Below are 21,787 nucleotides of genomic sequence, written 5' to 3'. Positions count from 1 at the left end.
TGCTTTAAAAGATTTCTCCAAAACTAGTCGGAGGAAATTAAAAAAAATGACTTTCATAAATTATTATCGAAAACAAAGAAAATCCATTGTGCCCGACTAATTAAGGATGTATGAGCACGATAGTGGGGACAGAACTTTAAAAAAATATATATTTTTTCAATTTTGATGGTGAATAATATAAGACGAAAAGTAAGAGTAAAATTTTTCGATATCTGGAGTAATTTTCAAAATATCGAAAATTGAAAATTTTGTTTAATTTAGCTTTCGATATTTCGGAAATCAAGGCAGATATCGAAAATTTTTTTCTTATTTTTCGTCAACATTCATGACGATATTATAAGTTACAAATAATTTCAACCACAAGTCTAAACTTGCCAAAGCGTTCGTACTACCTTAACTTGGCATGTTTATTTTGTTTGTATGTATGTTTGTTCGAGTTAAATCTAGCAACCAGAGCTCATGATATGGGTATCAAATGAAAGAGTGTGCTTTTAAAAACAAGAAGCATTTAAAATTTAAAAAATATATAAGCATTATTTCGGCAATACTGTTCGAATAACAACTTTATCGTAAAAACATCGTACAAATCTAACTTATAATTTTCGGAACATGACTATAGCATTTAACTTTATACATATATAATTCATATTACGGTAGTACTTATACAATCTTAAAGGTAAATTTTTAATGATTTAAGAAAAATCTGGAGAAAATTGTTAAATATACTTTGTTACAGTAAAAAAAGGAAAAATATCCTCGAAAAGTATCATTTTTTCAAATATCTCGTTATTTACAATAAAAATTAGATTATACTTCAGAAGGTAGTCAAGGGACTCCCAGTTCAATCAAAATTTACAAAATAAATAAATAAATGCAAAATTAAAAACCGAATGCTATCCATGCACCGAAAATTTTTAATGAATTTCAAAATGATGCTTTTAATTACAAAAACAAAAAAATAACCTCATTTTAGTTATGCAAATGAAAATGTAAATATTTTTCCATTTAGAATGAAAATTGTACCATAAAACAAGTGAAAACAAACAATGGACTGAGTTAATTCTTGAAATACCATGAGTATAGATTGTGTTGATTACACTGCCGCATTACACATACATACATGTCACACATACAATAACTGATGTTCCCATATAATACATATTATATAATTTGCGCCTAATTTTCGCCCTCGCGGGTAAACAGGGATGCTTACGAAAAAATATTTCAAACAAAAGTTGTTTATTTTTGTATAAGGAACATTTTTTATATTTAAACTTTTGATCTATCTCTAGCGGTTTACAAGATGAGCCCTACGAACCCTAGACCCAATTGACCCATGTTAGTCATTTACGAACTCGACCTCACTTTTACGTCCTGAGCACGCTATAAAAATGATATCTATTTTCGTTTTCGGAAATGGACTAATTAGGTGATTTTATGAACACCTATGTCAAAATTTTTTTCGTACCATCAATATTTTTAAGTGTTACAAACTTGGGACTAAATTTAATATACTATGATATATATTACATATATATACATGGTATAAAATGTGTGGTATGAAAGACTTTGCCGACGCTCTTACACAACGTACAGCCTTGCAGCTAGCCGCAAAATCAGGGTGCTTGGGAACCACCACACTGTGCATTTCTGGATTCGTTGTAATTTTTCTATTTTTTGAAAATTTCAATAGAGAAGTTGCATTAATTTTTTTATGCCACAAATTCATACATAAACAAAAGAATAATTGATCTAAAGTATGTTTAAGTAATTTTTTTTTAAATTAATTGTTCCATTTTTTATTAATTATGAATAAGAAATAGTTATATTTCTATACCATGTATATATGAAATATATCAAGGTATACTAAGTTTAGTCCCCTAGTATACTAAGTTTATAACGCTAGTCTGTCTGTCAACAAGATAACTCAAAAACGAAAAAAGATATAAAGCTGAAATAGTTCAAAGCGTGCTCAGGCCGTAAAAACTGAGGTCGAGTTCGCAAACGAGCAACATAGGTCAACTAGGTCACGATTTTTGCATTTCTCTTAAGGAGTAAAAATCGAAAAAATCGGGAAAAAGTTTTTGTTTTCGATTTCGATAAAACTTGGTATATATGGTAATTTTTAACCAAAAAATACAAATATCGTGTTTATGTATCGATTGGATGCATAGTTTCTGAGAAAATCGCTCTTTGTGGCCAGTTTTGAATTATATCTCAAAGGACACGCATCCAATCATTAAATAAAACTTATTTTAGGATTTTTTGGATCAAAATTATCTTTTATAATGAATTTTATCGATATCGAAGGCAAAAAATTTTCGTTTTTTGCAATAATCTTAAGGGGTACCCCTTAGAAAAAATCGAAAAAATCGGGAAAAAGTTTATGTTTCCGGGAAATCCGTCGGGATTTTTTGACTTAACAATAGACATTGCGTATACATTTTTTCAAAATTAAAGATCATACCTCTCAGCTCGTGTATACTTATATAGAAGTAACAGTATATCCGCATTTTGCAGTGTAAAGTTTATAGTTTATACACCGTTTAATCGATTTTTAAATGGTGTATAAACTGTTGCAAACACAATATCACTTGCAATAATAAAAGGATTAACTTACTGAATAAAATACATTAATAATTTATTATGATCAATATTCAACAATTAATTAACTAAAGTCTATTTCATACCACACGGATCAAACGGATATCATTTTATATTATAGTACAATCTCAAATATCATATCTCTTGATACTTTATTCAAACATGCGGGTTATGCATTTTAATTTCTCTAGCAAGGACTTGTTCCAATTTATGTGCATAAGTCTAGTTACTAAAGGCATAAGATTAAAAGAATCCCGTAAATGTCCTTTCGGGGATAGAGGAGCTACATTTTTCGATAACTGGATGGCGATCGACTTGGTTAGAAGAAATTCAGAAATTTCCTTACTATTTTGTTATTATGTAGCAAAAATTATTTTAAAAGTTTCGTAATTTAAAAAAAATAAATAAATAAAGAAATACTCTTAAAAATCTAAATTTCTGAAATGTAAAAGTTTCAAGTTAATATCGTTAAAGATTCTTACGATTCCAATTCCGTTTTTGAGTCAAATTTCTAGTTTTTTCTTGCTATTCACATATCGTGTACAAGACCCCGCATTTTTGAAACCATTTAAAGTTAAATTTTACCAAGGGTACCTGAGGTATGAATATTGATCCCTCCAAATAAAATAAAAATTGAAAAAAATCTCATACACAATTTGTTTTGTTAAAAGTTCGAGTACTCTTAATGGAAAACCCTATATATTCAAGCACATATACACTTTTTACTAATTTGAAAATATTGATTAATTAAGTAATTGATTAATGACATATAAATTATTGATGAGATTAAAATAATACATAATTATGTAAAACAGGACGTTATTGTGTTAATAATATTGCATATATTATAGGGATGATGATATTTATTATTATAATGTAATGTTCATAGCATATTTAATTACACTTTTAATTACCATCTATAATTAAAATTGAAAACAAGTGCGCGTGAGATGAGAGACAATTGGTGAGACAATATCATCCTCTCCAACAAATGAGTAAAGGAACATTGAAGAGAAGAGCACATGCAATTTTTTTTTCAAAAATTTTGCTGTAATTGATGTTAGTAATGCGTCTTTAAAATTTCAGTTCAAAATTTATAACTCGTCACGTAATAAAAAAAAAAAACTTTAAACCTATTTTTCTGGAAATACAGATTTTTGGAAATAAACAGAGATACCTCCGGATCCGCTGAACCGATTTTCATAAAGTATGGTGCATTTTATATCGTCTCATTTTTTATTGTTCTCGTCCAGTCGTAATTGAAGGCAATTCTTAGATGTAATTATATTATACTTCAAACGCAATTCGAATTTTTCTTAGGAGTTGTGGTTCCAGAGAAAATTTCCTGACTCTTTAAGAAAAAAATTCGTTTCTGATTTGGATAAAATTCATTTTCTGGAGTAATTTTGATCCAAAAAGTACAAAAATTGAGTGCCTTTGATAATTGGATCGCTAGTTTCTGAGATATCGACTAAAATCCTTTACGAAAGGAGAAATCCCGGAGCAATTTCCGTCGATACCTCAGAAACTAGTTCAATGGAAAATTAAACCAAATTTTCCTGTTTTTAAGTAAGGTTCAGTATCCTTGGAAACGGAAAAACTAATAACAACATTAAATCCATTAATTACTCAAAAAAAAACACTCTTGTAAAGTTTATATTACCCCATCTAAAAAAATTTTTTGAACTTGTACTTGCTGAAAATAATTAATGTTTGTTGTTTTGAAAGCAAATAGTAGCTAATTCAAAAGGGACTAAAATATACAAAATATCAGGAACGAGATCTGTCGACTGATTCATATTCATTCCTGATAATCCAAAAATCCATGCTGTCAGCATTGGCAAGGATCATAGTAAGTGGAAGAGACAGCTAAATCAGCCTCAGAGCTCTTATCTTATAAAATTTGCAATAAATAATGCGTTTTATTTAAAATATGACTAATTTTCAATTGTTTACATGTAAATGTTATAGAAAATGTCAAATTAAAATTATTGAAAAATAACAATTAATTAAACTTGTTGCATTAGAAATTGTGAAAATAAGAGACGAAATTGAATAATTACTTATTTAAATTTGTTAGAAAATAGTATTAAATTTTCAATGTAAAACATATATACAATCTATAGACTTATATGTCCATCCATACAATTAAATTAATAGTGTGTCGTTACTATGGTGGTTACTCCCTGAAATAAAACCCATGCACGGAGCGAATACAAAATTGCTTTTAAATACCAAATTTATTTTAGTAATACAAACAATTATATCAAACGGTGAAAAAGTTGATAAAAGTCATTTATCAACTTCAACTTATTCAAATTGTTAAATTGGATAAAAATTTTCCGTAATGATTTAAATAATTATCAACAAAAGAATATGACAATAAATTTTCAAAAAGAAAAAAGAAAAGAAAGGAATATAAGTGAAAATCATAAAAAGATTTGAAATTGAATAAATAATAATGTATGTTCAAATTGTCTTTTTATATTTTAAAGATGGCGCTATCAAGTCTGGTAAACAATTTAAATGGGTCACATTTTAGAATAATATGGTATAATAATGTGACACATACCTACTCTAGACTTTTTATTTCATTCAAGACCACCCGAAAGTATTATCCCTGGTTGAGTCATCAATTTTTTCAATCGACTTCAAAAAGAGGAGAAGGTTATCAGTTCGACTATTTGTTTTTGTATGCTTGTTACGCAATTACTCTGGCAATTATATGAAGAGGTGGTCTCATATAAAATTTATTAACCAACTTAAAAATAAAAGATTTTATAAATTAAAACTTTGCAAAAAATAGAACCAACTCTAAAAAAATGCATAAAAAAGTAAAAAATAATTTTTAAGTACTACCTCAAATCAAAAATTTCCTTGTGACAAAATACTCTTTGAAATCGACGCTAACCGCCATATTCTTGGCCATAAATTGATTTACTGGCGTCGACATCAAAGCGTAATTGCTTACAAGAAAATTATTGATTAAATTTATTATTAAATTACAGATTTTAAATTAATTTACTAGAGGCAAAATTTCTTCTCGCTTTAAGAGTATTTTCATCTTCAATTCAAACACAAAATATTTCTTGTAACAAGATAAATTTATTGATTTTCTGTCTGTTTTTGTGTTTATAATAAAATACCCTTAAAATTATGAAATTTTTAGGCCAAAAATTTTCGGATTTTTGGTTCTTTAAATCAAAAATTTCGTATGTGCCCTCCCTTGGGTCAAAGAGTTGGGTTCGCCCATGCAGGGGCATCGCAGGGGCCCGGTCCAGAGGTTGAGAAATATCAATTTTAAATTGTAAACTGAAAATCACTAATTTTGTAAAAGTTGCTATTGAAGACTTACATTTCAGTATATGGCTCCAATAACTGATCTTGAAATCTGATCGTAAAATGCATAAAACAAGTATAGTTTTCACTGATTCACTACTCGCATACCATAAACGACGTAGTCTAAAGCCACTTGACAGTTGTTTCTATTGAATTGATTGAATATTAAAGAAGATGGTGAAGTAATTTCTATAAAATTCACGAGCGAATTTTATACTTTTTCTTTTTTGTATAATACTATTTGTTTCATTGTATTTACTCATGTCATCAAAAGTATGCGTCCATAAAAATATCATAAAATATTTATTGAAAAAATCATTTTGCCATGCAATAACCGGTGTTTTAAAATAGAACTACGATAAAAAGATGCTTAAACTTGGTATCAACAGGCGTTTAAAAAATTGATGGATACTAGCTACGCCCCGCGTTGTTACCCGCGATTAAAAGAGATTTTTTATTGTTTTATTGCGTAAATTAATCAAGCCTTCTTGAGAAAAATGCACTAACAATCTATATTTCACAAACTTTTACAAAACCTTTTAAAAAGCATGGTTCCTGTATGCTATCCCATAGGAACCGTGGATTTTTCGGGATAAAAATTTACTTGCACTGTACTTTGTGTCAGTGGAAGGGGGAAACAAACAAAAATATTATTCCAAAAGCACACAAATCTATGCCGTGGTTTCAAATTTTAGCAAAGTTAGTGGATATCTTTCAATATATCACTATTTAAAAAAATGGATAATTTCGAACAAGAGATGAAAGTCTGTGATCGTATTTGAGAGTCTATAGTTGTATCTACATAGAGTAACTAAAGTTATTTAGTAGAAAAGATTAAGAGCTTAAAAAAGTAAATAATTTCTTTAGTTCATAAACTTTATGGCAACATAAAAATTACTAATAATTTATATCATCATAAGTAACATGAATATATAGGTCAATATTTTATTTAACTTCGGTTAAAGATTTCCTTAGTTTTACAAACCGGGTGGTACAAACGAAAACACACAAATAAATAGTCGGATAATCGGAAGCAGGAAGGAAAACAAACAGACATAATTTTGCCATTAAGGTCTGACATATCTATTTGTTTTGAAAAAAAAAATATTAATTTTCTTACAAAAAATAACACTCTAAGAATAGCATTATAATTTAAAATATTCAACTTCCGAGTCTTTTTCTACTTTTTATGAGCTTATGTTTTTTAATGATTTTGAACGCCAGGATTAAATTTAAATTGGTCATAAGATGTCTTTTTTTGTGCTCAACAACAATTTGTCTGAAACTCTTAGTAAAATGCATTTTTGAGAAGTTAAAATGTGTGCTCCAGTCTTTTTGTTACACCAGGTATATTAAAAATCAAATATTCGTACTTTGCTGCCATCAGTGCCATCTACACATGACTCATTGAACTTATGTCTATATAAATTAAAAATAAAATTCTCATATTCGTTTCAAAATCGCAAAATAAATGATAAATTCATGAAAATAAATTTTTCAATATTGAAAATGTAGTAAAAACTGAAATTTCCAAATTTATGAACAATATTGGAATCACTTAAAACAACAAGTTTCGTATTTTTATCAATAAAAAATTTGTTAAGAATAATTCAAAATTTAAAAAGTACTTTTAACGATTTTTACAAATTAATCAGAATTATTTAAATTTAGTATTATTGAAATGCTTTTAAACAAAAACTAAGAATGTTCAAAATGTTTTCTAATGAATAACAACCAAAATACCATGGAAATGGTAACTAAAACAAATACAATCAAAAAAGTTCAACAAAACAATTGAATTTGGATTTAATGGACCAGATTTTGGCAAACGAAAACTAGTTTTACTGTATCAGTGCATAAAATGATATAATTCAAAATTAATTTTAAACCAAGTATGTAACATTTTCCAGAATTGTTTGGCAAATTATTATACAAGTTATATATACTCCGGGTAAAATATTTGAAAGGTTATAAAATCGATTTGTGATTTGAATCTATTAATAGAATTGCATCGATTTCCTCTTATATTCCCGAATATATTTTACCAACAATATTGTGGAAAATCACTTAATGTACTAGAACGAAAATACGTTATTTAAATGAAAATACTGTTTATCTCAAAATGTAAACAAGCTTTGTACACATACATTTTGTATATTCTATTAATAGATACATAAGTCTTACGCGGTAATAACACATAAAAACAATATAGATTATCACTTGAAACAGGCAGGAAAAATTTGTTCGAATGAAAAATTGAGCTACCAAACATTTAAAAACAAACCAAAACCAAAATTGACATTTGATTAGTTGACTTACCCGTTCCAGTTTTTGAAAATATTCTCGTAGAAATGATATTGGATTATCTGGACGACTCACACATAATTGTACAATACAGTCTTTTAATACTTGCTGAATATTATGCGTTTGTACATAATTTTCACATTCCCGTAAAGATTGTTCCTCATCTTGTTGCATTGTAGCTGCCATTATCACAGAAATTAATACTTAATTATTATTAACACTAATTATTAATTGTATAAAGCAATTACAAAATCAATTTGATTAGTTTTATTGAATGTCTGTGTATTGTTTATTTAGAAAAATGTTCACGTGTGTAAAAAAATTGAAAGAAATGTCAAAATTATCTAGCACAGAATTTATTATTGCGGCTGATTAGATATAAAATGGTTGGTAATGTAGATTACGATTTTTTTTAAAGTGTACCAATTTATCGACTATTCGTTTGTGGTTTTTCTTTTCTTGTCATATTTTAAAACTTAGCGGAAAATAAAAATATGTCTATGGATTACCTTTAGATAATTTTTCTGATATTTATTTTTAAAAACCAAAAATAAAATTGAAGAATAATAATTATGATTTACTTTTACACGGTTTGACATCGGAATGACGAAGTATAAATAGATTCGGACAGATGAAAAAATGAATTCCAAATTCGAAAATAACCACGGACAAAATGACATATATATTATTCTATAATGTTACAAGTGAGATTTACAAAATTTTAAAAACCACCGATAAATTTTTTTCGGGTACGGAACCTTAAAAATCGTATTTGGAACGTATCTAAGAACACTTCCCATTAAATTACCTTTCAAACGAAACAAAAAATCCAAATCGGTTAATCTCTTTAGGCGATACGATGACATAGATATACACGCAGACAGACAGAAACACAGACACGTATAGCGGTCAAATTTATAACACCCCTTTTTTGGTTCGGGGATAAAAAATGATTCAATTCAAGATAGCTTGAAAGTAGAAAATATTAAAATTGAAACTTTGTATGGAAAACTTATAATTAAAGAAGAAAAATTTGAAAAAATTATAGAAAAATTTACTTCAAGTAATATTTATGACGACAATATAGGTACTTATGTTACAAGATAAACATAACGGCTAAGCAAAGTTTTTGGAATGTGAAGTCTGTATTGTAGATCAAGGATTACTCTGTGCCCTTCTCCCTGATAACTCATCACTTTTTTAAGTAGATGTCGCTATAGGCTCCCGTCGAGGCCAGAAGCCTCCATGCAAGTCCTGGAGAATGACCGTGGGCTAACAAAACATTTGGCCCAATTCATATATGCATAGTTTCAAAAGTGTGATAATCAATAAAAATAATCACTAATACGTGGTACCGTTCTGCATAAGAAAAGATTTTGAACGAATGCGAACCAAACACGTAATTATATAATTTTTTCATGAAGTGAGAAACCGAAAATATATAAATTTTGTATGGAAATAATATAATTCGTTTTGTAAATACTGATCACATTTTTTTATTTAACAAAGATAAATTTAATACATTTTTTTTTCCTTATAATTATAAAAACAAATATTATTAAATGTATGTATATATATAATTCTTTAAAAGTGACACAACATTGACTAGAAAACACATAAAAGCTTTAGTATGTAAAAGCGACTAATTTTGGTCCTAGAACCGACCGTAGTAGATCTTCGCTGACAACACCAAAAATTAAATATTTTAAATTGAAATGACGTTTTCTTAAAGAAATAATACTTCATAATTTCGTTCTTTGTTTTTAGAACTGAAAAATTTAAGACTTTGGTGTTATCAAAGACGATTTATTGCGACCGAATCTTCTACCATTAATAAATATTATATAAATAGTAATGAGATAATTATATCAGACTTATTCACACCAGTTAAACCTTAAAGAACACAATATTTTAGGAAAATTTAATTTAGTAACTCAAAGTAATTGGAAGTAAACGTACCCAATTTATCATTTTGACCAGCCGTAAGAGCAAAAATTTAGGATTGTTGAGACATTTGATTGTATTTTGACACAAAGTGATTTAAGTTTCCAGAAATATACATAGGGAAGATGTAGTTGAGATATTAATTTGGCAAAAGTTATTCGTACTCAATCGTGTATCCAATCATACTGGATATATGCACGATTTATGATATACATCATAAATGGGCAACTATCAAATTTAGTCAGTTGAATCGAATTAGTAAAAGGTTTAGGTTTTTTTAAAACTAAACACGGTTTACGCTAGAGGCTCGTTATGGTGTACATATAGCCTCAGGCTTATTATTTATTATCGTTGCTAGAACTGCGTTAAATAGTGCTAGAACCTTATTTATAAACCCTAATTATCGTCAACAGTTAACTAAAAATTTTATTTTTATTTTAAGAAAAAATGAGCAGCATTTTAAATCAATTTTCAAAAAATTATATAATAGATCTATATTAAAGCAGCAACAAAAAAATGAAAGTTTCCTTCTCAATTCGTTTCTGTAAAATTAGAGCACTTTTTCGTCTTAATACACCAACAAAAAAACAATAAAGGTTCATAACCTCTTAATGCCATATGAAAATTTTTAACAATTAAACTGATTTTGTGAGTTCTTCATGTTTCAAGATTTATAAATTTTTAGGCATGACTGTTCCTTCACAACCCAATTCATCAGTTGAATTTTTGTATTTTTCTTTCCCGCTTTTACTAAAGTAATAATTCATAGACAGAGTGGCTCAAAACTGAGAAAGGAGTGGATCTATAATGAAATTAAGGAACGAGATACGTCTTGTATAGTTAGTTTAGTGTTAAATTTTCAGAATTTGTCGATTAATATTTCTACAATTTATAATAAACCAAGTTGTAGGAAATAAAATTTTAAAACAAAAATATTTCTGCAAATATTCAACTTGCCCAAAAAATGGTTCGATGAGAAAAATTGTAGTAAATTTTATTTACTATAAATTTGCTTATAATACAAATTTCAATATTAAGGGTTGCCCATAAAGGACTTCATGCTTTTTCTGGCAATTTTTAAGCCCCACACCTTTGTCACAAATTGTCACAGCAGCGAAGCCCCCCTCCCCATCATGTGACGATGCAAATTCAAAATACATAAAATTTGCACTCATCATCAAGACAAATTATACAAGAATAAAAAATTAGAAACATTCGCATCTGCGTTGTAAACAATTCCATTCCAACAACCACCCCCGATACTGTCACAAATGGTCACGTTTTGCGAAGCCCCCCTCCCCCTTAAGGCGTGGCGTCCTTTATGGGCAACTCCTTACTAACATTAGTAGAGAAGTTACTTTTTACGATACTTTTTTTTAAATTCATAAAACGATAGTTAGGAAGACTTCTCTCGAAGATACGTTAAATCAAAAAATGTCCAAGGAATTTTCAATTTAGAATTTCATTTTATATCTATCCTTTCTTATCTATGACTTTTGACCACTTTGTATAATCATCGTCAAAAAATCGATTATTTTACAAACGATTAAAAATATTAATAAATTAGTGAATAAAATAAAATAAATAATTTAAACGTGACTAGCCCATTTCTTATACATTCGAAAAATGGTATAAAAATTCTAGACCTAACGAATTTACAAAGTTTGATTAAAATATCTGCATATATTCAACTAAAAATATATTAATATTTAGAAACAGCCTCATATAATTTTGGTAATTCAGCCTCAAGCCGAACAACTTTAACAATTGATTGTAATTCCCATTTAATATCTGCAGTAGTTTCACTATAATCTTTATCATTATGATCTACAACCACATATGTACTTAAATAACTGATTAACTCTTGTGAACCGTCTTGATCTAAATCAGCAATCAGTACTGAATTTTCTTGAAAATTTAAATCCGGTTGACATTCAACAATTCGATGATTTTTACATAATTGTGTAATTTCATTTTGACTAGCATTCACAATATGTAAATCGGTTGAATTAAACGTAATTAACACAACTCGTTCCGTTAATAACAAAACGGACATGTTGCTGTTATTCTTTTTTAAATTTGGTATATTTCGTTTAGTACGAATATTCGAGCTGCTGTACGAATTGCGTTTTGAAATTATAAAATCATCTAAAACGTTTTTATTCAATTTACGACTATGATTTGTAACCGATAATTTTTCATTTTTATATTTTCCCGGTTCATTCCATTGCCAAAATTTTAAAATAAATCCGCTTATATGGCCTTTTAATGCTTCGCGATTTGCATCAGTGTCGTTGAATACTAATGTCGCTGGCACCATACCATACATATTCGTACCAGTATGGGACCATGTTAGATTTTCTTTACCCGATTGTAAATCAATTAATTGAACAGTTACGTTACAATTTCCAGGACATTGACCTTCATTTTTAACTATTAATTTTCGATTGTGGATTGAATAAACATTTCTTTGATTTGTATGTTGTTTGGAGGGATCAATTTTTGGAGATATTAAATTCTTTTTGGTTATTTTACGATACAATTGCTCCAAACTAATAGCAGATAATTTGAAAGTAATATTTTCACATGTATACGATAGTAAACGATCTTTATCGATAGCAATTTCATGAATTGTTTTACATTCGGCAACAGTTAATGGTTCTCCTATTAAATTTCCCGTTTTACCGGATATTAGAATTAAATTATTATGATTCTTTTTATTTAGGGAACTAGATGTAACTAAATCAAACACTCCATCGTTATCTATGTCAGGCAAAACTAATGGAAAATCGACACTCGTAAAATACAGAGATCCATTTGTCGACGAATGTAAATGCCACGTAACTGTACCTGTAATTGGATTTACAGCCTCCATTAACCCATTTTCACCAATAATTATACAGTCATTTTCTCCATTATTATCAATATCGATAAGATTGCAATCGATGTCGGTAGGAACACGATTTAAATTTGTAAACCAAGCTACTTTACCAGAGCTACCTACTATAGAAACAAGACCACCGCGTCGGTCTGTATTTTTTTGATCTATATTTCTAATATCATCACGGAATAAAAATACTAAATTTCGACTACGTCCACTAACCCCGGAAACAACAGATATCACGTTTTTAAGTTCAATTCCATGATATGTTTGTTCCCAATTGGACGTGTATTCATTACGAATTACAGATGGACAAGTTAAATCTTCATCACAAGGTAAAACCCAAACAAATATAAATATGGTAAGAAAGCATAACAAAATTGAAGATACAAACAGAAATTGACGTAATGGGGACATACGATTGGTTGTTTTTCCTCCATCCTTAATTATAGGAACATCGTCTTGTAAATGAATATTTGGAAAACCATTATCTCCTTCATCTAAAGGATAATAATTACGCATTGTTTCTTTACCACCGTTTAAATGGTTGTGTGGATTGGCAGGTAACTTCGTTATTTGAATTGTTGTATGGATATCCTCTTCGGATTCTGTATCACTAATTGTTTGTGGCAAAGGAGTATAAACTCCTTGAGCTGTATTTCCTCCACCAGTCATTTTGGTTTGATAATACTATGAAAAACAAAAAAATCAATAATTTAATAGACGTCTATCATATTTACACAAATTATTTTAAAATCCATTGTTGTATTACCTTTTTGAATAATGTTATTCTTTAAGTACATTGGAAACGATATAATTCTTTACCATTTCTTTCCTAACAAATTTGATTAATTTTGAGTTTATTTATTTAATCTTATTTGTTTAGGTTTCCTTCAATTCTCAAGTGCTTATGAAGTAATTCTATCTATTAATATAAAAAGTAACTAATACAGCGGTAAATTTAAAACGTAATAGTATCAAATCCAATCTCGATTCATTTATGATATCAATATATATGTTTATGGGTTTTGTATATACGTCTTACATTGAAAATTTAAAACTTTGTTTTTTCTAACAAATTTAAATAAGTCATTGTGTTAATTCAAATTTAAAAAAGTGAAAACAAAAAAATTGACCGAGTTAATTGTTGAAATATCATACATAAGAAAGTGTTGATTACGCAATCGTTTGTTTATTACGTCGTGTAAGAACATAAACATAGTAATACCAGAGAATATATCGGTAAAACAGAAGCGAAAGTCAATGCTAATTTTTATTGCCTACCATTTAATGCCATCTCTTTCTTTACTGATATAGTCTCTGGTAATACTAGACGGTAACGGAACGTGTGTTGAAAAGTTGTGAGATAACTCTACCGTAACTTTCTTTGCATCTCTTTCTAATATTGGAACATGAATTACATTGAATGCTCCCTCTATATATATAATCTCTTTGGTAAAGATAGTCACTCTTAGCTAGCCACAGTCGTGTATACAGAGTGCCACGATGACCGCCCATTAGAAGTTTCTGGAGAACCAGACATAATAGAAATCTAAAAATTCGTATTCCACCATTTCTGCTTGGGATAAATCCGCTAAAATATTTTCAGGCTTGTGACACTCCCGGTTATACTGACTTCAGATGTTACGATCTTTTTACTCACCAGATTTGCGAAAATCATTTTAAAGATACTGTAAAAAATACAAATCAAGGTTAAATTAAGGATTGTACAAACCACGTAACAACTTTTTTTTACGAGCCAATATCATGCAGATGTTCAATTTGAACCAAAATTTGCAGAATGTCCCTTCCACCTCTTTAAAAGCGTTACGTGATTTTTTTACGACCCTCTATGAAAATAATACGATTAAAATAATCTATAAATATTTTTATTTTCTTATCTTTTTAATAGGTCAACTATTTACTGAAAAATATAACGAACATATAACGATATGTACAATCAATATCAAAAAAATTAAACTTTTCCATGGGTTTGGAAAATTGAGAGAAAAATAAAAACTAAAAAATTAAAAATTTATTTACACATTTACACAACAGGCAATAATTACTTATTTTTTATAAATATATCTTATAAAATTATGTTTGAGATGTTACGTTGATATCACGATATATCAAAAATTGAGACCTATTTTCTTTAAATTTAAAAATTATATTAATTTTCAAATAATAATTAATGAATTTTTCACTTTTAATAAAAGTCTATTTATCGATTTATCATTCACACACAATACGATTTTTCTTTCTTCTTTCGCCAGGTTACTTCCACGATTACGGGATTCAAAAATAAAACGAAAAGGCATTTTCAAGAAAATGGAAATTCTTCAATCCAAAAATAATATTAGGAATTATTAGATGCAAATCAGGAAAAAATGTTTAATGACATACTCGTCAAAAAAAAAACAACTATTTTAAAACAAAGTAACAGCCGCCCTAAAATTAGATTTCGGTTGGGAAAACTTTTCCGTTGATTTTATTTCACAGTCTCTATTAACACACCAAATGTTCAAGTCTTTTTAAAATCACTCACATTTTTTATTTAAAAGAATTTTCCATTTGAATATTGGAAGAGAAAAATAATTAAAATTTTGAAGACAATTTTTTGATCCCCTTTGGATAAATTTTTATGAGAAGAAGACAGGCAATTCTTAAGATCTTTTCACAGATCAAAAAAAATCTAATTTCAAAAGTTGGAAATAACAGCCATGCTTGTTTTACAATCAATTTGACTCCTTGAGGTATCCGTGAACGTCAAATCGAACTGCGATACGAATTCTAAACACTTCTCAGGTGTTGCAAACGCCATTTCTTTTGTAACCAACGAGATCGGTAATGTTTGTCGATAACTAGATGTAACAGTTACAAAAGTTATACATGAAATTAAATAATAAAAATTAAATTTTAAAAAGTTTAAAAAAAAAAAATATTAATTATTTTTTAATACTTAGTAAAATTATTAATTTTTATGACGTAAAACCTGTAAGAAATATTTATTAAATTTTATTGTAACCTGTAGCGTCCAAAATGCTGAAAAATAACGTATTTATTCTAAAACTAAATTTTTAATAAATACAGTTGTATTTAAAAACGAAAGTATTTGAATTTTTAAAACAACTGTATTTTAAGTATGCTGGGGCTAGACAAGGTTGTTAATCAAATTAGCACCATTAACAAATTAAGTAGCAATAAATTAACACAAAACATTTAATGCAATAAGACTACAAAGTTTTGTCTATAAATTAGCCTCGGTGATATACATATTGCATATCAAGAAATCAATAACTTCGAATGAAAAATTTCCCTGTTTTGTTTTTTCTGGTCATAACCTATCTATTTTTCCATTAATTAACTTTTTATTTTAGTATCAAGGTTAGTAGTTTGTGAAAAGTATGTAAATGCATAAACATGAACTTTTTGTTGGCCACAGACGCGACAGCACACCTGGAGGATGGGTGATGAATTTATATAAATATAAGCTACAAGGTTTCAATCGCAGTAAAGTTTCTTGATCATTCTGGCAAACTATCACAGCATAAATTTGGTGCTCAAAGATGAGCACCATTTCAAAAAAAATGAGGAAATTTTCAAATTTTTTTTGAAAAAATGAAATTAACCGTTGAATCTAGCATTAAGAAAGAAAACTGCTTTAATCTGATAGCGCCTTCTGAGAATCTTCGGAGAATCAATGAATACTTTTAAATAAATTAACTTATCGGTTATTGTCCTTTTAGGGTTCTAGGTTTAATTGTCCGTGTCCCTTATATCATGATCGTAAAGATATTTTCTTCCTGATTCCGATTTGTTACATGTCTGTTACCTGACTATTATATTTCGTAATTATGTAAAAATAAAAAAAAATTAGTATTGCATTTATAGAATTTGGGATGCCGTCAAACTCGGACAAGGTTCGCTGAGGCTTTGCCTAGTATTAATTATTAGGGAAATAAATAAAAACAGTTTAGCAAAAATAGAATTGCCGAGGAAACACATTTAACATTTGTATGACTTTCATCTGTTTATTCATTTGTTTTCAAATATTTCCGGGAACTTCGGGATGGATGCAAGTATGTACAAACACTCTTGCGTATGAATTCAAATGTTCTCCTCGCTTTCAGCAGATGGAGCGGTTGCTGATACATAACTGACATCAAAACCCGTTTTCTCGCGGTAGTGGGTAGGTTACTGACGCTAATAAACATAATATATAAATTCTATAAATCTTGACAAACCCTCGATAAGAGTTTACTATTTATAAACGATTGAACTGATTTTCATGTAATTTTGCAATGTACACACCATGTCCTTTTATTTGATATTCCCTTTGGGATATATATGAAAATATTCGATTGTTCATTTCCACTTCCACCCCCCATTCCCCTGACGACGGGTGTTTAAAATAGATAAAAACAATCTTTGAATTAAATTATTTTTATAAGTTATCGATTAATAAATCCAAAATGGGTGGCGATATGGAAACTTTGGAAATTGTAGCGAACGAACTTATGATATTTGATGAATATTCTAAATACTTACGCTTTAATTATATATTTCAAAAAATCTTTTCGTTCACGATCAATGAACCAATCAATTAAATATGCGGTCATTAAAGGTGACGAACTGTAAAGTTTAAAGAATTTATGAAAATTTTTTAAACTCCATGCAGATCTTACAGCTAATGCATGCTTCACACATTCGTCTTCTTTATCTTCTGTTGTTAATGATTGTAAAATTGTCATTATATCTGGAAATAGAAAAGTTTTGGTAAATAATATTTACTATATTGTGTCCACAATTTCTCAACTAAGAATTTCAGATTATTTTTGTAGACTTATTTATAAAATTTTAAAGCTAAATTATTTTAAAACCGATTTTATTTTTTTGGGTCAAAATTACCTTTACTGAATTTTAACAACATTGGGACTAAACAATTTGTCTCGATTTTTTGCAATTTTTTTTAAGGATTCTCTTTTAAAAAAGTCTATTTAGTATTTAAAAGAATTTGGACCCAAAAATTTCATAAGTCGAGTTCATTTAACAATGAGTGGAGTATTTTCTATGGTGTTGTCCGAAATCCTACATGAAATATTTAAAGATTTTCGGCAGACTATATCGGGAACTACTCATCTAGGTTTCAAATGAATTTTAAGCGTGTGTCGATAAAGTCTCAAAAATCAGATAATTTCCTGTAATAATTTTGAAACAATCATATTATTCTTTGAAATTTTCAATTTTCAAAAGAATAATTACGAATAAGAGAAGAATAATTATTAATTATTAAAAGAATATTACTAACCTAAGGTATTTTTTGTAAAAATATAATATAAAATGCGATATGCAACGAATTCCATTTTATTTTTACCACCAATTTCTGAATATAACATTTTAAGTTGGGTTTGACATTGATTAAACTCTTCATGGTCACCTTTTTCTAAAGCTATTCGTGCATGTGTTTCATATACTTCTACTGTAAATGAATCTCTTATACCTTGAACCTATAAACAAAAAATTTAAAAAAAATTGTAATCGAAAAATTTAAACACCTTTTTCATCTAATAAGGGGTAAAACTTACAGTTAAATCTTGTCGAATAGATTTCAGTTGATCGCACGCATAAAAATAATCCTGTTTATCAACCCATTTCTCTTTGACATTTTTTAACGATAACCTAAGAACATCGACAGGTCGAACATCAGCCGCTGATGGTGCTTTCGTTAAACGTAGAAATGATTTTTCTAAATCTTGGCATATACCCACAATATGCATATCAGTCCATTCAAAATCACTACCACATTCGTCATTACTACCGCCTCCAATTTTCGAGCTCATATTTAAACGTTTTTTCCTAAGATTATTACTATTTGGCACTATTGAAGAAGCTATACTAGTTACTTGTTTATTACTACCACTACTAAATCGTGCTGCCCTTTGTTGTAATTTTTCCGTATTTCCCTCTACATCTCCACCGATTTGGCTAAATTCTGTATAAAACGATGATTTTTTTAACGCTTTCATTTGTTTACGACTCATTTTTGTTTGTTGTTTATTTACACCGCCTTTGTTTACACCCCCTAATGATAACCTATCCGTAACTTTACCCCGATTCTTTTGTTTTGTGTTGTTTTTAGTGTTTGAAGAATTTAAAGGAATAAAATCATTTGTACTACTATTGCTTGTGCTGCTACTTCGGGATGAACTGCAAAAAAAAATTTCGTTCAGTACGATTTAACCAAGGTAAAATTATTTTTTATAACGGTTTGGTCTTTAAAATATGTCTTATTAATTTTCGAAAGCGATTAATGCGCTATGAAAATCGAAATGAATCATATTTTAATATTTTTATGTTTAGCTTCATGAGATTTTGATGCCCTTCAATTTACAGCACAACCGATCATTTTTTGAGCTTTAAAAATTCGATTTTTGCTAATTTTGAAGTGAATGCAATAATTGACTAAGGCAGTTATTAGCTGAACCAATTTAGTATCTTATTTATGAAATGAAGGAAAATTACAAAATATTAAAGAGCAAATCGTTATAAAATGAGTCAAAGAATATTTGTTTAAATTTTCGCTTATATTGATAAAGAGCGGATGGCGCTTTAATGGTAATGAACAGTTAGTTAAGAACAAAATGTATCAACGTTCTCAAAGATCAATCAATAAGAAATACGATATCACAAGATAGAATCTAAGATTACTTATTGATTGATTTTTTATCTATTAGTTAAGCCCAATCAATACTGTTAAATAAATAGACCGATTAAATAATTAAAAAAATTGGCGCTTAACAAATGACTCAAATATTCAAAATTTTCTTTTCGAGATTAAGTAAAATTATAGCAAAACTTTGAATGCGAAAAGTTAAGTAAAAAGATGCATTATTATTGAAAAATAAAGATGAATTACCTGTTCGAAGAGCGTCGTCTATGTGGGCTGCGTGATGATGATCTAGACAGTCTTCTGTAGCTCCGTGGAGGGGACCTAGACTCAGAACGTGAACGACTACGAGACCTGCCTCGTAATGTTGATGCTCGAGCACCAAGTCGCGCCCCCATGGCTGCTGACAAACCTGTCTTTTTACCCCTACCTACACCCATTTCTTGTTTATTATTTGGAGTATTGTTTTGAAACATGGCTAATTGTCCAGGAACTGTCTTCACAACTAGATTCATACGTTCACTATGAATACTAGGCAAAGGTTCCTTGCTCCAATCTTTAATATACAATTCTCCAGATGCTGTTGCAGCTGTTATTTTACCCGTTAATACAATTTCCACTTGGTCTTTATCAAGATCTGTTTTACACTTAGCATAGCAACGATTTACGTAATCTTTTAATTCTTGAGGCCAATCACCAGTTGGATTAAAAATTAAGGCATTCAATTTACGATTTGGGGTGTTAATATTAGATTTTGGAACTAATGGCGACTTATTTGGTATATTTTTATTTTGTTCATTAGGAATTGGAGGTGTATCTTGAGGTGGTGGAGGATTTGGAGGTAAAGGAGGCATTTCTGGTGGAGGTGCAGGTTTTGGTAATTCTGCTTGTGGAGGTGGTAAAGGTGGCATTCCCATGAAACCGTTTTGTTGATTATAAAATGCATTTTGTTGATTCATTTTATTACGTTTACGCTTTTTTTTAGCAGCACCATTTTTACCGTTTGGCGTCTGTTGATTTTGTTGTTGTTGTTGTTGATTATTTTGGGGAAACCCTAAACCTGTACGCTTATTATTTATATTAAATTTAATTGGACCAAAATTACTAGGTGCCTGTTTTGAACCTTGATTTAATGATGTGGGAGGAGGAGGCCCTGGGGGAAGTGGAGGTAATTCATTATTTAACTTATTTTTATTATCTGAATTATCTTTTGCAATGGTAGCATTGCTAAATCCTGGCGGTGCATTATTCGATGACACATTAGTCGAGGTGGTGTTTGACAAATTTTGAGTATTAAAACCCATCTGACTATAGTACTGTTGATAATACTGAGCATATGCAGCTTGTTGAGATCCATATGCAGCTACCTGATACGGATTGTACACTCCATAGGGATTAGGATACATCCATGCATTATGTGTACCCTGTGGATGGGAACCAGCTTGCTGTTGCACAGTATTTTCACCTTTCTCCGTCATTTTTTTGGTGAATCAAACACAAGTTTGATGAACCTGTGGAAATTATTACACAACGTAATGCATCTATTTACAAAACATTTCACACTTTCACAGTGTAAATTTACAATACAGAAACTATTAAGACGTAATTTATGACTTAATTAAAATTCGTCATTTTGGAACCTCCATTTTGTAAAAGTGAAATTCACATTTTGACTTTATAAATTTAAATGCAACTTACCTAATAATTAATAAATATATTTGTTATCACAATTTTAACTATTTTCTTTCATGCAACTAAAAAAGTAAAATCACGAACTTTATTAACAATAAATATTCACTTTAATTTGTCACTAAATATGGCAGACATTACCATAACATCATAATGGTTACGACAATAGGTCAGTGCCACTTGTAAAATATTTTGATTCGTTCGTTTGTGTTACGAAATTAGACGTATATATACGAGTTCACACGAAACAAAATTTATAACTAGTAAAAGGTAAATGCGATTATTTAAAAATTAGCGGGAATATTGATTAATATACGAAAAACACGAGACATTCCAATAAATTGGCAAAAATTCGT

The 21,787-nt window shown here is 29.0% G+C and overlaps 3 protein-coding genes across 3 annotated transcripts in view; all 3 read right to left on the bottom strand.

The window, feature by feature from the left end:
• Nucleotides 1–8,476, bottom strand: part of LOC123298497 (cAMP-dependent protein kinase type I regulatory subunit) — a 125,558-nt gene extending 117,082 nt beyond the window's left edge. Inside the window, exon 1 of the mRNA XM_044880513.1 lies at nucleotides 8,263–8,476. Coding sequence (XP_044736448.1) covers nucleotides 8,263–8,433 — 171 coding nt within the window. The 5' untranslated portion in view covers nucleotides 8,434–8,476. The remainder of the gene's footprint in view (nucleotides 1–8,262) is intronic.
• A 3,323-nt stretch (nucleotides 8,477–11,799) lies between these two features.
• On the bottom strand, nucleotides 11,800–13,984 carry LOC123298349 (protein FAM234A). Its single transcript, XM_044880331.1, has 2 exons — nucleotides 13,845–13,984; nucleotides 11,800–13,762 (listed from the first exon to the last, which is right to left on the bottom strand). The coding sequence occupies exon 2, from the start codon at nucleotides 13,745–13,747 to the stop codon at nucleotides 11,894–11,896; it is 1,854 nt and encodes a 617-aa protein (XP_044736266.1). The 5' UTR covers nucleotides 13,748–13,762; nucleotides 13,845–13,984; the 3' UTR covers nucleotides 11,800–11,893.
• A 1,146-nt stretch (nucleotides 13,985–15,130) lies between these two features.
• On the bottom strand, nucleotides 15,131–21,605 carry LOC123297340 (leukocyte receptor cluster member 8 homolog). The gene is made up of 6 exons (XM_044878956.1): nucleotides 21,441–21,605; nucleotides 19,992–21,253; nucleotides 18,661–19,282; nucleotides 18,384–18,582; nucleotides 17,624–17,831; nucleotides 15,131–15,936 (listed from the first exon to the last, which is right to left on the bottom strand). Exons 2-6 carry the CDS (start codon nucleotides 21,218–21,220, stop codon nucleotides 15,774–15,776), a joined length of 2,421 nt encoding a protein of 806 aa, XP_044734891.1. The 5' UTR covers nucleotides 21,221–21,253; nucleotides 21,441–21,605; the 3' UTR covers nucleotides 15,131–15,773.
• Between the last annotated feature and the right edge of the window lie 182 nt (nucleotides 21,606–21,787).

The sequence above is a fragment of the Chrysoperla carnea genome, chromosome 4 (assembly GCF_905475395.1).
Source record: "Chrysoperla carnea chromosome 4, inChrCarn1.1, whole genome shotgun sequence".
Lineage (NCBI taxonomy): Eukaryota > Metazoa > Arthropoda > Insecta > Neuroptera > Chrysopidae > Chrysoperla > Chrysoperla carnea.
Note: the sequence above shows the minus strand (reverse complement) of the source record. Positions and strands in the feature narration are given on the sequence as shown.